This window comes from Mytilus californianus, unplaced genomic scaffold, assembly GCF_021869535.1.
Source record: "Mytilus californianus isolate M0D057914Y unplaced genomic scaffold, xbMytCali1.0.p SCAF_6, whole genome shotgun sequence".
Taxonomy (NCBI): Eukaryota; Metazoa; Mollusca; class Bivalvia; order Mytilida; family Mytilidae; genus Mytilus; species Mytilus californianus.
Window position 1 is genome coordinate 64454167 of NW_026262712.1, and position 14869 is coordinate 64469035.

Genomic DNA, 14869 nt, shown 5'->3' on the forward strand with positions numbered 1-14869 from the left:
ATAAATTTGCGAAAACTGTGTCTTCTTTTTTTAATTGATTTTTTCTTTTCAGGAACCGCAGTATTTCGTCATGTTGTAACTTTGTTGCTACAGTTTTTTGTTTCAAAATCAAAGAAAACTGCAAGAACACCAGTATCAAAATTTGAACTTGTGATTCAAGAGAAACAATAAATTCAGCCAATTTTTTTTTTCAAGTGTGTGTATCAGTGTATCAATACATCAATTTGATAAATTAGTACTATTTATACACAATGTTTACAGTTTTACGGGTAATAAGGTCAGATCAATTGCATTTTTAATTGTAGTGTGAACGCACTGGTTCAGATTAGACCGATAGAGATCGTTATGATAAAAGATAATGTGAACGCTAACTGGTTTTATTTAGATTGAATCAAATTAGATCGTTTAAAGAAAAATGCTAGTGTGAACTAAGCCTTACAGAAAGTTTTTCATTTTCTAACATTAACCTTATACTGTAAATTTCCTTTTGTTTCAGTGGATAGTTGTCTTATTGCTATCAGAAGATAGTTGTCATCTTTGCTATTAAGTAAATATTTTTCAAAACATTGTCTTGAGAGTACCTGCTGATTTCAATCCCAAGTCTTAGTATCTTTTGGATATTCCTAATTCTTTTTTATGTTGTTGTTTTCGTTTCACCTGGGGACATATAAAAATAAGTGTACTTCGATCAGATTTATTTTCAAACTCTAAAAATAACATTTGAACATTTAACTGTTCATCCATCACTAACGAAAAATAAAATTTCAAAATGCTAACATTCTGTGGAAGTTCACACAGAATATCTAACTTAAAATAAATTCTGATTATAATTTCATTGAGCTTATTCTGTGAACTAAAATATTTTTTATTGGCTTTTTTTTACACATATATTTCAGGTCTATTCATATAAAACATACAACAAATTCTTGAAGAAAAGAAGGAAACTTTTTTTCTTTTTTTAACTTGGGCTATGGCAAATATCAATATTTGGTTTTACTTTTTTAAAATATTAGTTAAGAAGCAGAAAATATCAGGTTTTATTTTTTTTAAATAACCAAATTTTATTCAAAACTGTATGAAAATAATTCAACTATTTGAAATTTATTTAAACTGTAAGTTAAAACAAAAAACAATAGCTAAATTCAAATGATTTAAAAATTTGCCAAAAAATGTATTCTTCAGTATAACTACATAGTTTTTATTGAAAATTCATTCTAAAATTCACTGAATCAGTAATACATGTACTGTACAAATAATTTGTGCATTATGATAAAACAAGTCCTTGTATGAATTGTTATTCTAAATGCTCCTTAGATGAAGTAGTATTTCAAAAACAATCTCATTATTGACAATTTTCATAGAAGTTACAGTCACACTGAAGAAAACACATCCATTGATAAACAGTAATAATTTGGTACAGATTTTGGCAGGCACTACCAGATTGAAATGCTACTAATATGGTCTTAATTATGCTTAAATTTAATTTTCAATAGAACATTATTACGAATTTGATGATTAGTTTGAAATCTTATTTGTACTTCAGATTGATTATCTATAATTAAAATCTAACATTAAAAATGGTTAAGTTTAAATTTCTTTTTTAAATGTGAATTAAAAAAATTCAATATTGAAAATCAACACATTATATTAATTTTGAGAGTGAAATTTCATTTGTTTCATAAATATGATTTCTACACACTTGTGAAATATATATGTACTAAATATAATTCAACATTTGAATGTCCTAGATAAACATTATTCTTGTCAAAAATAATATCACCTGTATACTTTAATCTCACTATGGTTGGTACAAAAAGGCCATACAGGGGGCAATCCACTAATTATCTAGACCGATTTTAACAGTGATCGAAAGTAGTGCTAAAATAATCCATAAGTGCTAGTATTTTGTACGACACCAATTCATCAACCATCTTATTGTCTCTCAATAGGCAAAGGAGGATAAAAATAAAGAAGTTACTACTTTATTTTTATTTTTATTTTGCTTACAGAACCTGGGAAACTTTTCTTTCAGCATGAGACTCATCAAATTCTTACACAGGACATTTTTAAGATACTTTAGGTGTAATATGGTAATGTTTTGGCAGCAATATTTGAAATTTAATTATTTTTCTTATTTGGTAATGAATCCATTATAAAAAATTATTTTTATTGTAAAGTACTAAATGTTATATATGAGCATTATCACAATACTGGGAAAATTCAGGGTTTTTTTGAGAAGTTTTTGAAAATTTGCATAAATAACATTACACTAAACTTGATGACTATTTAGTGGAGTGCCTCCTACAAATTTCCATGTAATTATGTAGCTGAAAGAGACTCTTGCAGGATCTGTTTAATTCATAATTTAATAAGACAGAATTAGATTTAAGTCTCCAATATTCATAATGAACTTATATTCATAGATAAGATTTTATTTTATATTTTACCATTTTGCTCTCATGTATAAATGACATCTTTTATCTTTATATTATATATCACAATTCTTAGTAATTACATTGATACAAAACCCACTGAGACAGATATATAAATAAACAAAGTATTTATCAATGAACTTAACCGGAAAACTATTAAAATTGCTAATCATTATCACAGATACTTTGTAACAATAAACACATAGAAAATTATAAAAATAAATTAATAATTACAATGATTTATGTATATTTAAACCTAGGGCAGACAGCAATACACATCATGTGAAAAAATATTAAGCAAGCATCATACGTCTACAGTTTTCAAAACTAGCTAAAGAAGTCTACGTTTAACAGATAAACTACAAACAGTCATTAACGACAACAGAAGCCAGTACCTTTGTTTTAGAAACCTGAAGACCAATATCTATTAAAGAGTCATAATTTAAATTCTGTAAATATAGAAAAAAAATTGTATCACATGAAATAATACAATATGGATATCTTAAGAACACTGTTATGAAACCCAAAACCAATGTATTATAATTTATAGAAATATAGAATATTTAAATGCATCAATATCACACTGTGGATTCATTTATTTTCTTGGGTACCAGTTCGCCATTAAAGAATCTAATGCATTTTGGGTAACATTTTAAAAGTGTACACCAAAACGTTGTGATTGGTTTAAAACATACTCAACAACTGAAATTTAACCAATGACGTAACGTTATTTTCATTTTGGTGTACAAACTATGAGATTACCCATAGTCCTTTAGAGTCTGAAAAGGCGAATTTTTGAAGATTGCATGTGGAAAGATTGTATTATAGTGGATACATGATTTCGTGGTTTTGCCAAAGTTTGTTTGTATACAAGCTTATAAGACTATATGTGTACTTTGTTAAACATTTGAATTCATGGTTCACCAAGGGAATCTCATTGGGGGGTTCTGATCCCGGATCCCACTTACTGTTTTGTCAGATTCCCGTATCGTGCTTACACTATGTACGTAAGCAATTCTCATTTTTTTTGTAATCTCCCGTGTCCCGCTAGACTTCATTTCCAGTTTTCATGGCACAATAATTTGACTTTCACGTGTCACGCTTACAAAAAATCGGCAATCCCGGGTCACGCTTAGACCCCAATGGGACCCACCACCAATGCTCACAAAATTCCATGATAATTGGTACCCCACAAAACATAATGTATCCACAGAATCAAAAAATCATTAATTCAATCTTAAGTAATACAATGATGTCACAAAAAACATCATGTTTATGATATATGAGAACATTTTGAAGTACCAAGAAACATGATTTTGGTAATTCGCAAATGTACAGATGTTTACATGAAGAAAAAGAATAGTATCTAATGAAATGCAATTGCACCAAGTCACACAACTAGCTACACAATTAAACATGAGCAAAACTTTCTGAAAGATGTGTTATGAGTGAAAAGTAATGTTATGATTTAGTACACAGCAAACTGTATAGACTATAGGACTGAAGATATAAACTACAAATTTTATGATTGAAAATAATATTTGATTATCACCATATTAATGTTCATATATGAGGGTCTGGATTTGGGGTTGGGGTCTTCATTTCTGTATTCTGAAATCTGTCAGGCCGTTTTTTCTCTATTCTTTCTTATAATTGCCCATTATTTTCTATTCTAAAGTTTTGGCCCATTTCTCTAATTTCTTTTTTCCCATTATTCTTCATTTTGTAAACCCCATCCAGAACCTCATATATTTATGACATATAACCTAATGTTATGCACCCTTTTTTTTTTCTTTTACAATCTGTAGTCACATTAATTGTTAAACTCAGTCTGGTTTTCTAAACTGAATTCAACTATTTCTAGTATAAATGAAATAAATGCATTGGAGATAGTAAAATATAAACAAGTCCAACATCACTAAGTAAGTGTATCATGTGCAGTACTTAAAACTAAGCTGTTCTGAACTAAATGAGTATGCCCAAGCCATATCGTTCAACATATACAACTTCCCCACGAATCTAACTTTATTTTAGTCATTTACTTATTCATAAAATCAAATTTCTACAATTAATTTCTAACATATTGAAAAAAAATTCTTCCATTGTTTTGCTCATTTCAGATTTTTGACAATATTTATTTCTGAATTGAGTAAAAGAATGATGTATAACCTTAATAGTGTTGAACAATATTGTTGCCTTATGTTTCTAATCGTTGAAGTTCATCCCTGACATATTTGACCATGTGGTCTTCACTTCCCATGCTAGGTCCTTGTTTTGGACTCTCGTCAAAAAAGTCATCATCTTTCTTATTTTCCGATGAGACACTATTACGTTTTTCTTCCTGTATATGTCCATCCGACCACAACTGATCAGCTGCCGATTGTTGTGATGTAAATCCTCTTGGTGAAGACCCTCCATCTCGTGCATCACTATGCTCTCTAGACTCCATTTTGTATCCATCATTTAATTTTTGAGAATTTTTGGCTAAAGAAAATGCATCATCTAAGAGTTTTTCTCCTTCTTTACGTTTTCTAGAAACAGTGCTATCAGCATTTAAGTATGCAAGGTTGACAATTTCTCTAGCTTTTTCCTTGGCTTCCTGATCTTGGAGATACCGTCTACGATCCTCTCGCTGTTGTTGAAGTAGCTGCTGACGTCTATTTAATATCTCTATCAAATCCTGAAATATATTTCAAAGATGTTTACGGTATAAAAATAAGGAGGTGTGGTATGATTGTCAAAGAGACGTAAATCCATCAGAGTCCAAATGACATGGATGAAAGCAACTATATTGTTTATAACTGGTGTAGTTCTATTTCAATTTTTAATGCCTTTAAAATGTTTAAGTTTATCATAATTGACATTGCTATATAAGAGCCGAAGAAGACTCAGTTATAATCAGATCGCCAAAGAATATTCCAGTATTCAACTGACTATGGAAAATTCTTTTAAAGAAATTGTTTTTTTCATGTAAGCAGAGTAAACAAACACAAGTTGCAAGGGAAATAATTCTTTTTGATTCGTACAAGTAGAGTGTAAATTGTAAAATTAAACAAAACTAATTCTAAAGTAAAAAGCTGATAAAGGATTTTTCTATTTTGCCTATTATTGTATTACCCTTAATTTTTTTTTTAAACCAAAAATTCAATTACAGTGGTCATACATTTGTAACTAAATAAGCATTTCATCAGCAACATTTTGTCAGACTTAATTTCCCGCTTCATGTGCACACAGATATTCAATTAAAATCGGGGCAGTTTTCTATTTAGTCCACTGAATAGCTATTTCAATTTAAATCAAGTATTTAAATAAAAGACATGAATTCACAGTAAAATGTCTGAAGGTTTTAGAATGAATATTTTGAATATTTAGTCAATACATTCACTTTATTAGACATTTCTAATATACAAATACAGGTGTACAGATAACATGACCTGATAAATGTATAGTATACGTTAAAGTCTCCTGAGCCAACGGTTATATCGAAATTACTGTTTACATCACATTTCAATTTTGGGTCCTCTTCACTGTCCATTTATTCAAAAACAAATTCAACATTTGGGAAGTTAAAAAAAAAAACATTATGTTTAAGTGTAAATGTTAATTTGCAAAGTAAAATCTATATATTCTTACATTTTAGAAATATATATAATGTATTTGTACTCGCTTATCTCATTGTTTCTAAAGCTCTTACAAATAAATTATATATTTTCCTACAAATGTACTTATATTATATATTATATGAAGTATGGACTTCTTAAAAGTCACTAGTTGGGGGCATGTCAGGAGAACAGAAATGGTATAAGAAAGAATTACATATATTTAGTTCCTACCATAGCTGTAACTTTTAACAAAATATATGAAATATTTGGGTAACTATGGTCTGAATTGAAAGCTTAAGGACCTGGGATCACTGTTGAACTGTAGTTGAATGTTTGTATTGAATGAGGGGCCTGATGGGGGGGTCTCATCACGATTCATCAGTTGATTTTTTTGTCAATCACGATTCACAGAAAATAAATTTCCATGATCACGGATCACGAAAATATAAAAAAAAAAAAAATCTGTAGAAAAACGGATCACGATAGCGAAAATGCGCCGATCACGAAGAACGAAATTAACCCATCAGGCCCCTCTTGAATGAAAAAAAATTATATGAAATTGAAATAGAAGGGCAAATTTTGTCTTTTTATCAGATCAGAAGTACTGCTAAACTTTAAACAAATTTGCTATGAATGCTACAAATTGGGGAATTTAGCATAAAAAAACAAAATATATTGTGACACAAATGACAGGACATTTCTGCTGAAAAACTTCATGCTTTTGTGATATATTATATAGTGAGTGCCTATAGATATGCAACACATCATATTTCAAGCCCCGTTTGATCCCTTTTTGAATAAAAATAATAAAATTTTCTTTCAATGTATTCCTCAAACATTTGGCTATATGTTACTTTAACAATCTGGTCCAAAACCAAATCTCACAAATTTTCCATCTAGATGTAATCACACTGGATGAAATATAAAGGAAAATTGTTCATCTGCATTACATTTTGATAATTAGGGGTTCATTATGGTAGAAATTTGACATCCAAACTGTAAATAAAATATTTTGTAAAAAATGTAGACATTTTTAAACATTAAAATCTAAAATCTACAAGTTCTGAAAATTGCTGGAAATATTCCCTATGCATTCTTCAAAACCATAGAATGATTGATCGATTTCTAAAGAAGATCTGTCAGTTTGAAATTTATTAGAAAATACATGTAAGGGTTGTGTAACGATTAGTGCTCAGTATATATTATGTTAACAAGGTCTGACAAAGAAATACGCTTTTGAGGTAAAAGTTGAGTCTAAAATAAGTGTACAGAACTTTTTGATAGAACAATTGGAATTCACATCACAGAACAAAATACCTAATTTTAGATACCAAAGTAGTTTTACTGAGCAAGTTCATACAGAAAGTTTTATTTACACAAAAATGATAATATCAAGAAAAAGATCAATTCATTTCACATCAATTTTGACAACGAAACGTCATATATAAGTTACAAAGTGAAGGGGTTAACTAACTAGTAAAAAACTATCAAAAATGTGCTTTGAAGCAATCATTTTTCTTCTCAGATAGTGACTAATAATATCAAATATTAAAAGTCATTAAAAATTGGAATGAGTATCATATCTTTATATATTGGTTTAAAAAGAATTGTCTACAAACTTTGGAAAGAGATGTCGAGCTGAAATATTTTTAATGCATTTTTCTGTAGATCAAGAGGTATTTCTAAAACACTAAATAAACATTAAAAAGTCTCTTCGAATTCAATAACAAACAGGTAATTGTAAAAAAGTTTCCCAAAATAATTCTTACACAGTTTCAAAATTTTGAATTTTGGAGCTCAAATACAAAAAAATCAAAATTTGACAATCAAATGGAGAAGGTATGCTTTTTAAGGGCTAAATTGACCTAAAAGCAAATGTATTTCAAATTTCTCTAAATTTCAGAACCAAACGTTGACTCTATGAACCTCAATTAAAATTTGCAGTTTTCTTTTAAAATATACCCTTTTCATGGGTTATAGTGACCATAATACAGTCATTATGTGACAGTAAATTCGGTAAAATGTCAAAATTATGCAAAATCCAAACTATTTGACTTGTTAGTGAAAGCAAAATAATTGCCTGAAAAATAATTTTGCATGTAGTTTCCATGGTAACCAAAGCATAAAAAAAAATCAAAGTTATGTTATTTAATATATAGTAGGTCTTTCAAATTTATGTCTAAATTGTAAAAATCTGTAACCATGCATTTCAAGCTAATTTTGGTCTTTACAGATAATTGCTTTTAAACAGTTTGTGAACTTTGTAAATTTATGAATGGTATTCAATGGAAAAAAATTGCACCTGACACTTGTGCTCTATATTAATCTAGCTAACTACTGTAGTTCTTAAAAAATTATAATATAAAAATAAGGAGATGATAGCCAATGAGACATTTATTCGTCTAGTTTTCAGGGATGTAAGCAACTAGATGTCACCCTACAGGCCTTAACAATGATCAAAACCCATACCGTAAAGTAGCCTAATTTTGATTCTAATCTTGCTTATAACGTCACAGTCAAATTGTGTCATCAAGGATTGGATAATATTGCCCTTTTCTGAAAGCCATTTTTGATGCTTAAAAAAATGGAATAGTAATGGTATCACACAATGTTTTATTTTCAGTGAATTGACAGGACCAATAATTGCCCCTAAATGTACCTTCTCTTTTAAAAACTTCCTCTTAAGGCTATGTCTTTCATCTGTTTGGTTTAATAATATGAAATTTTTAGGATTTTTCCCTTCTATAGGAGCCAAGAAAACTTGGACAAAAATTTTCCTTGTAAAATTTCAAACTATTGGAAAACAGGAAGTGGATACACAGCAGATGTAAAAATTGCCTTTTCCCTACATCTCAACATTATTAAGCTGCATACCAAATATTAAATCATTCCTTTCTATAGGAGCTGAGAAAAACTTTGACAAAATTTTTCTTGTAAAATGAGTGTTTTAAAATTTCAAACTATCAGCAAACAGGAAGTGGACAAATAGCAGATGTAAAAATTGCTTACTCTCTACAACTCAGCTTCATAAAGTTGCAGATCAAATTTTAAATCATTCCCTTTCACACAAGCCAAGAAAACTTTGACAAAAGATTTTTTTGGATGGACAGTCCAGCAGTTACTGGACCTGCTTCCGCCTTCGGCAATGCAGGTTAAAATTTACATGAAGGGCAACTGAAAGTCCAAGGTGACCTTATTTCTATACCCCAGTCACTTTTGGGGTAAAACAAAATTAATATGTATTGTGTAAATGCAAAATACAAAATATAAATAAAACTAGAGGCTCTCAAGAGCCTGTGTCGCTCACCTGTATTTACTGATGCTTTGGAAATCATGTAAAATAAGGTTAAAATCATAATTAGTAGTATTAGATATTAGATATTATAATGATATCTAAGATAATAACAAAAAACTGCAAAATTTCTGTAAAATTACTAACTCAGGGGCAGCAACCCAACAACGGGTTGTCGGAATCGTCTGAAAATTTCAGGGCAGATAAATCTAAATCTGATGAACATTTTTGCCAACTGTCAGATTTGCTCTAAATGCTTTAGTTTCAGAGATATAAACCAATAACTGCATTTTACCCCCCATGTTCTATTTTTAACCAAGTCGGCCATGATGGTTGGAAGGCGGGGTCATCGGACAAATTTTTCAAACTAGATACCCTATTTATGATTATGGCCAAGTATGGCTAAATTTGTCTTAGTAGTTTCAGAGAAGAAGATTTTTGTAGAAGATTACAAAAATTTACGAAAAATTGTTAAAAATTGACTATAAAGGGCAATAACTCCTATAGGGGTCGACTGACAATTTTGGTCATGACGTTAGTTGTATATCTTACTTTGCTGAACATTATTGCTGTTTCCAGTTTATCTCTATCTATAATAATATTCAAGATAATAACCAATAACTGCAAAATTTCCTTAAAATAACCAATTCAGGGGCAGCAACCCAACAACAGGTTGTCAGATTTGTCTGAAAATTTCAGGGCAGATAGATCTTGACCTGATAATCAGTTTTACCCAATGTCAGATTTACTCTAAATGCTTTGGTTTCAGAGATATAAGCCAAAATCTACATTTTACCCCTATGTTCTATTTTTAGCCATGGTGGCCATCTTGGTTGGTTGGCGGGGTCATCGGACACATTTTTCAAACTAGATACCCTAATGATGATTGTGGCCAAGTTTGGTTAAATTGGTTAAATTTGGCCCAGTGGTTTCAGAGGAGAAGATTTTTGTAAAAAGCTAACGATGACAGACGACAACGACGGACGCAAGTGATGAGAAAAGCTCACTTGGCCCTTCGGGCCAGGTGAGCTAAAAAAGCTATAAAAATCTATCATTTTAAAAATAAAGAGGTGTGGTATGAATGCCAATCAGACAACTATCCAGTAGAGACCAAATGACCTGGATTTAACCAAATGTAGGTAGCCATAAGGTAAGCTATAAAAGGCCCAGACATGACAAAAAGTGTAAAAATTCAAATGAAAACCAACAGCCTGATCTGAGCTAAAACAATTGTACAAAAATCAAATATGACCGACAGCAACCAACAACAAAAACAACTGAATTACAGGCTCCTGACTTGGGGACAGGCACATAAAAGATGTTGCAGGGTTAAACTTGATGCTGGTTATACCAACATGATCTACTTATAATATTGGCAGCAATGTTGGTTTATGATGACTTTATCTGCAAGAATATAACTCAACCTTGAAACTAAACAGCCGAATAATCAGTATTGCTAAATTTGGCTAAACACGATCTAGTGTTTTAAGACATAAAGAATTAAAAAGTTTATTGATGAATGGACTGATGCCTAGTTAACAGCAATACTGATCTCACGGACCACATGAGTTAAAATCATACTAGCAGAAAAATATTCTATTCAAATCAAACATATATATCTATTCTAAATAAATATTGGATATAATTTAACTATTTTAATACAATCTTTATACTAATGCACTTTTTACCTTCTGAGATGTAGCAAACATCTAAAATAAACAAACATGCAGCATATAATAAAAGACGGGACTCAAATTTAAATATAATATGCCATTCCAAGAAAAAATTATCATCAAACTCTATCAGCATTTATATTATAAGATATAATTACTTAAGACCTTCACTAATATCTATCAAATAACCAAAATGATGTCTCTCCATTCTTACAAAATACTTTTCTGAACCAACAGCATCAACATCATCATGCAAAACTAACTTAAGTATCATAACTTCCATATTACCATGCAATAAAACTTAAAACCCATGAAATTCCAGCACATGCACTTGTATAACATGCATATACTGGTACCTGAGTAGGGTGTTGTGGAGAAATAGATGACCCCAACAAAGGTCTGACCTCTGACTTTGGTTCAGGGTCACTAGGCTTTTGTGGTAAATGAGTATTGTGGAAATATTCTGTGACTGCATCTTGAGGACGATTATAATCTACTTCTAATAAAGGCTGTGCACTTGATTCATCATGCTGAATTAGTTTAAAAATAAATAAAATGCAGCTGTCAATGATATCTTCTGTGAATTCACTAATATTTGTGGGCTAAAAATGTTCATTGATTTCGTTGGTATATGTATAAAAGGAATTTAAATATTCAACGAAGTACAAATTTTCTATAGGCATTATGTATCCATACTTTGTCAAAAACACAAAATCAAATTTCCACTAAAAATGTAATTTTTTTCTCAGCCCATGAAAATAAATGAATCCACAGTATTCTATTCTTCATATAGTTACATGTGTTACTGTGGATTCATTTATTTTCGTGGGTACCAATTTTCGTGGATTGAGGACAAAATATATTTTTGAGAATATTTGATTTTGTGGACTTGCAAAAGTTTGTATAGAAGCCTATATACAATATATACTTCGTTGAACATCTAAATTCGTGGTTAACCTATACCCACGAAATCAGTGAATATCCAACGAATAATACTGAATCCACAGCATCATAACTTTTAGGCAATTACTTTGAAAAGTGTTTTATTATGAAATACCAAATGCTCCATTTCCCAGTAATTTACCATTCCCTTCGGGTATTTTTTAACTGTTTTCAACGTTACTTAAGAGTAAAACTTGGCATTGTCCATTTATTTCTTATTTGTTTTCTCTGAAGAATTCATCAGATATATTTTGTTTACACAATTTTACTTTGAAATACAATAATCAATTGTTTTATCAGTAAAAAGGACTAATTTTAGCTTTATCTTGACAGTGAAAATATCTTGAAATTGCTTCTGTTTCAGCTATTAACTGTCTGAGAATTCTATAACATGCAATATGTGACTGTCAATTTTGGCAGACAAGTTGATATTGGAAACTTTTACATGTGATGTGCAATAAATGGTAATTACAGCTGTCTATGTATGGTGTATCTACATCTGCTAAAACATTGTCACTTAGAAAAATAATTTACAGCAACTAATAAAGGATAAAATGACAGAAATACCATTTTCAACACTCGTAATGTTCTTACATAATACAAAACTTGAAACAAATCTATAATTGACTTTTTGTTCTCCCTTCAATCATTCAATGCATATAAATGCACACTCATTCTTCAAACTGTTCTTTAAAACGATTTTGATGTATATGTAAATGAAATATGACTTTAGATTTTTATAAAGAAATAGTTGAGGGTGTGGATGGGGGTTTACAGAATAGAGACTAATGGGCAAAAAATATAAAGAATAGAGAAAAATGGACCAAAAAAAAAAAGAATAGAGAAAAATGGACCAAAAAAATAAAGAATAGAGAATAATCAGGTGCTATAATATTAAGAATAGAGAAATATAGCCTAAAAATTAAAGAATACAGAAATGAAGGACCCCCATCCAGACCCTCATAGTTGAATTTTATGTAAAATGTAATGGATTGTTGATAATGAATGTTTTTTCACAGAACTGTCATGATATAAAGGCTGACACATTGGCAGGGGTCCATTACAATTATTTCTAAGAAAATGATAAAATGTTCTCATTTTAATATAGGTCTTACATCTTGATACATGTTATTTTTCTAAATTATTGCTAATTAATTGAGTTAAAAAAACAATTTCAAGTAACATTTGAAAATCCAAACTATCTTTTGTTTGAATCAGAGTTATGATTTATGAAAAATAGTTTTAAAAATTCAATGTTTGCATCAAAGATCACAAAAAAGTTCAAATAAAAAAAATAAATGGAGAATGTGTCTATGGGCCACAGATGCCCCAGCTTGTAAATATGCATGAGTCAACTTCCACATACAGATGCAGGATTCACGTCGTTAAGACTGTTTTGTGATTATAAGCATTGTGTATAAGTTTCATAACATTTGGTTGAGGCAAACTAAAAGTTGGAGAACGGAAACGACAGATTTAGCAATTTTTCCATTTATAAAGGGCATAACTCAGGAACGGTTAAAGTGACGCAACCCAATTTCGAACTTGATCTGTGTTTTGTGGTAATACGCATTGTGTATAAGTTTTATAACATTTGGTTGAGGCAAACTAAAGTTATAGAACAGAAACCAAATTTTGGGAAGTTCAGGACGGACATACGGACAAAGGGTAATACTTAATGCCCCCTCCGCTACAGCGGGGGCATAAAAATGGTCTTGTAAGCAGCAACCATGTTTTCAGATCATACTGTGACATGCAAATATTCACTCTTGAACGCTTTTTGTTGCAGGAGTGCTGGTGTTTACCCAAAAACTCTTTTTATTCATATAAGTGAAGATAGTGATTAAAGTAATTGCACAGATTTATAGGTTAAACAATAATTCCATCAACCTGTGATGATACAAACCTTATTGGTAGTATTACGTTGTGACATTCTGACTCCATCTTTAGAATCGATCCTTCTTGGAGCTGCCCTCATGTTACGTCCTAACTTCATTTCATCCTGGAAAAAAAAACCCCAAGTCCTATTTTATATATATTCATTAATAATTCTTTAAGTATCAAAAGCAAAGACAAAATACCAATTATCTATTGAAGGGGTGCATTTATTTATATTCTTTCTTTCATTTCTTATTTGTTTATTTTGAGGGCGGGGGGGGGGGGGGGGGGCGGGGAGGTGTAGAAGGATTCAAAATTCAAAACATATTCCATTCAATTCGTCAAATCTTGTCCAATACAACAAATATTTTCAAATCTTCATATCAAAATTTTAAGAATCATTATTACACTTTCATACAGCACAGACTATAAGTTATCTACGTTCATATCTACGGATATGAACGTAGATAACGAATTTATCCCCGGTCTTAGTCTAAATCTGGCGATTTTTAGAGAAATTCAACCACAAAGTTAAACGTGAAAGCAACGTTTTTTTTCATTTTTTAAATATCTTCTATTGAAATTTGGGAATTTGACATATTTTTAACGGGGTGTAGGGTACTACCTTTGGTAGAACCCTACAGGTAGACAAATATAAGATGTTTTTAAACTAGAGACAGAGAAACTGAAATGGGTCGAATTTGGTGCGCAATGTTGTGAGAGTTACATCATAAACGGTGTGACGTCAACGTGGGTCATTTGCATAGCTAGGTCAGTAGTACCATCCATTGAAAATGTGGCTGAATAGTGATGCATTTACTTAAGTGAGTGCAAATAATCGATATAATAAGATAAAATCGTTAGTGAATTAAATATTTAAGTATACAGACATCATGGAAAATCTACAGAATTCGATATTTCATAAGGAACAACCATGGAACTAAGGAAAACGCGCGTGAAATTCCCCGATGTAATGGGTAGCAACGTCCGGGGATATGGGTTAGCAACACCCAGGGGCTATGGGTTTTGTAACGACGTGCGTTAACCAAT

At 30.6% G+C, this 14869-nt stretch overlaps 1 protein-coding gene across 5 annotated transcripts in view; it reads right to left on the reverse strand.

The window, feature by feature from the left end:
• Positions 1-678: 678 nt before the first annotated feature.
• The window catches only part of LOC127706293 (uncharacterized), a 64047-nt gene continuing 49856 nt past the window's right edge, over positions 679-14869 (reverse strand). For 3 of the 5 annotated variants that reach the window (XM_052210808.1, XM_052210813.1, XM_052210812.1), the window contains 3 exons: positions 13848-13943; positions 11356-11529; positions 679-5112 (listed from right to left, as the gene is read on the reverse strand). In XM_052210808.1, the coding sequence (XP_052066768.1) occupies positions 4630-5112; positions 11356-11529; positions 13848-13943 (753 nt within the window). In that variant the 3' untranslated portion in view covers positions 679-4629. Of the gene's footprint in view, positions 5113-11014; positions 11036-11355; positions 11530-13847; positions 13944-14869 lie in introns of all 5 variants that reach the window. The other 2 variants (XM_052210809.1, XM_052210810.1) reach the window with 2 other exon arrangements.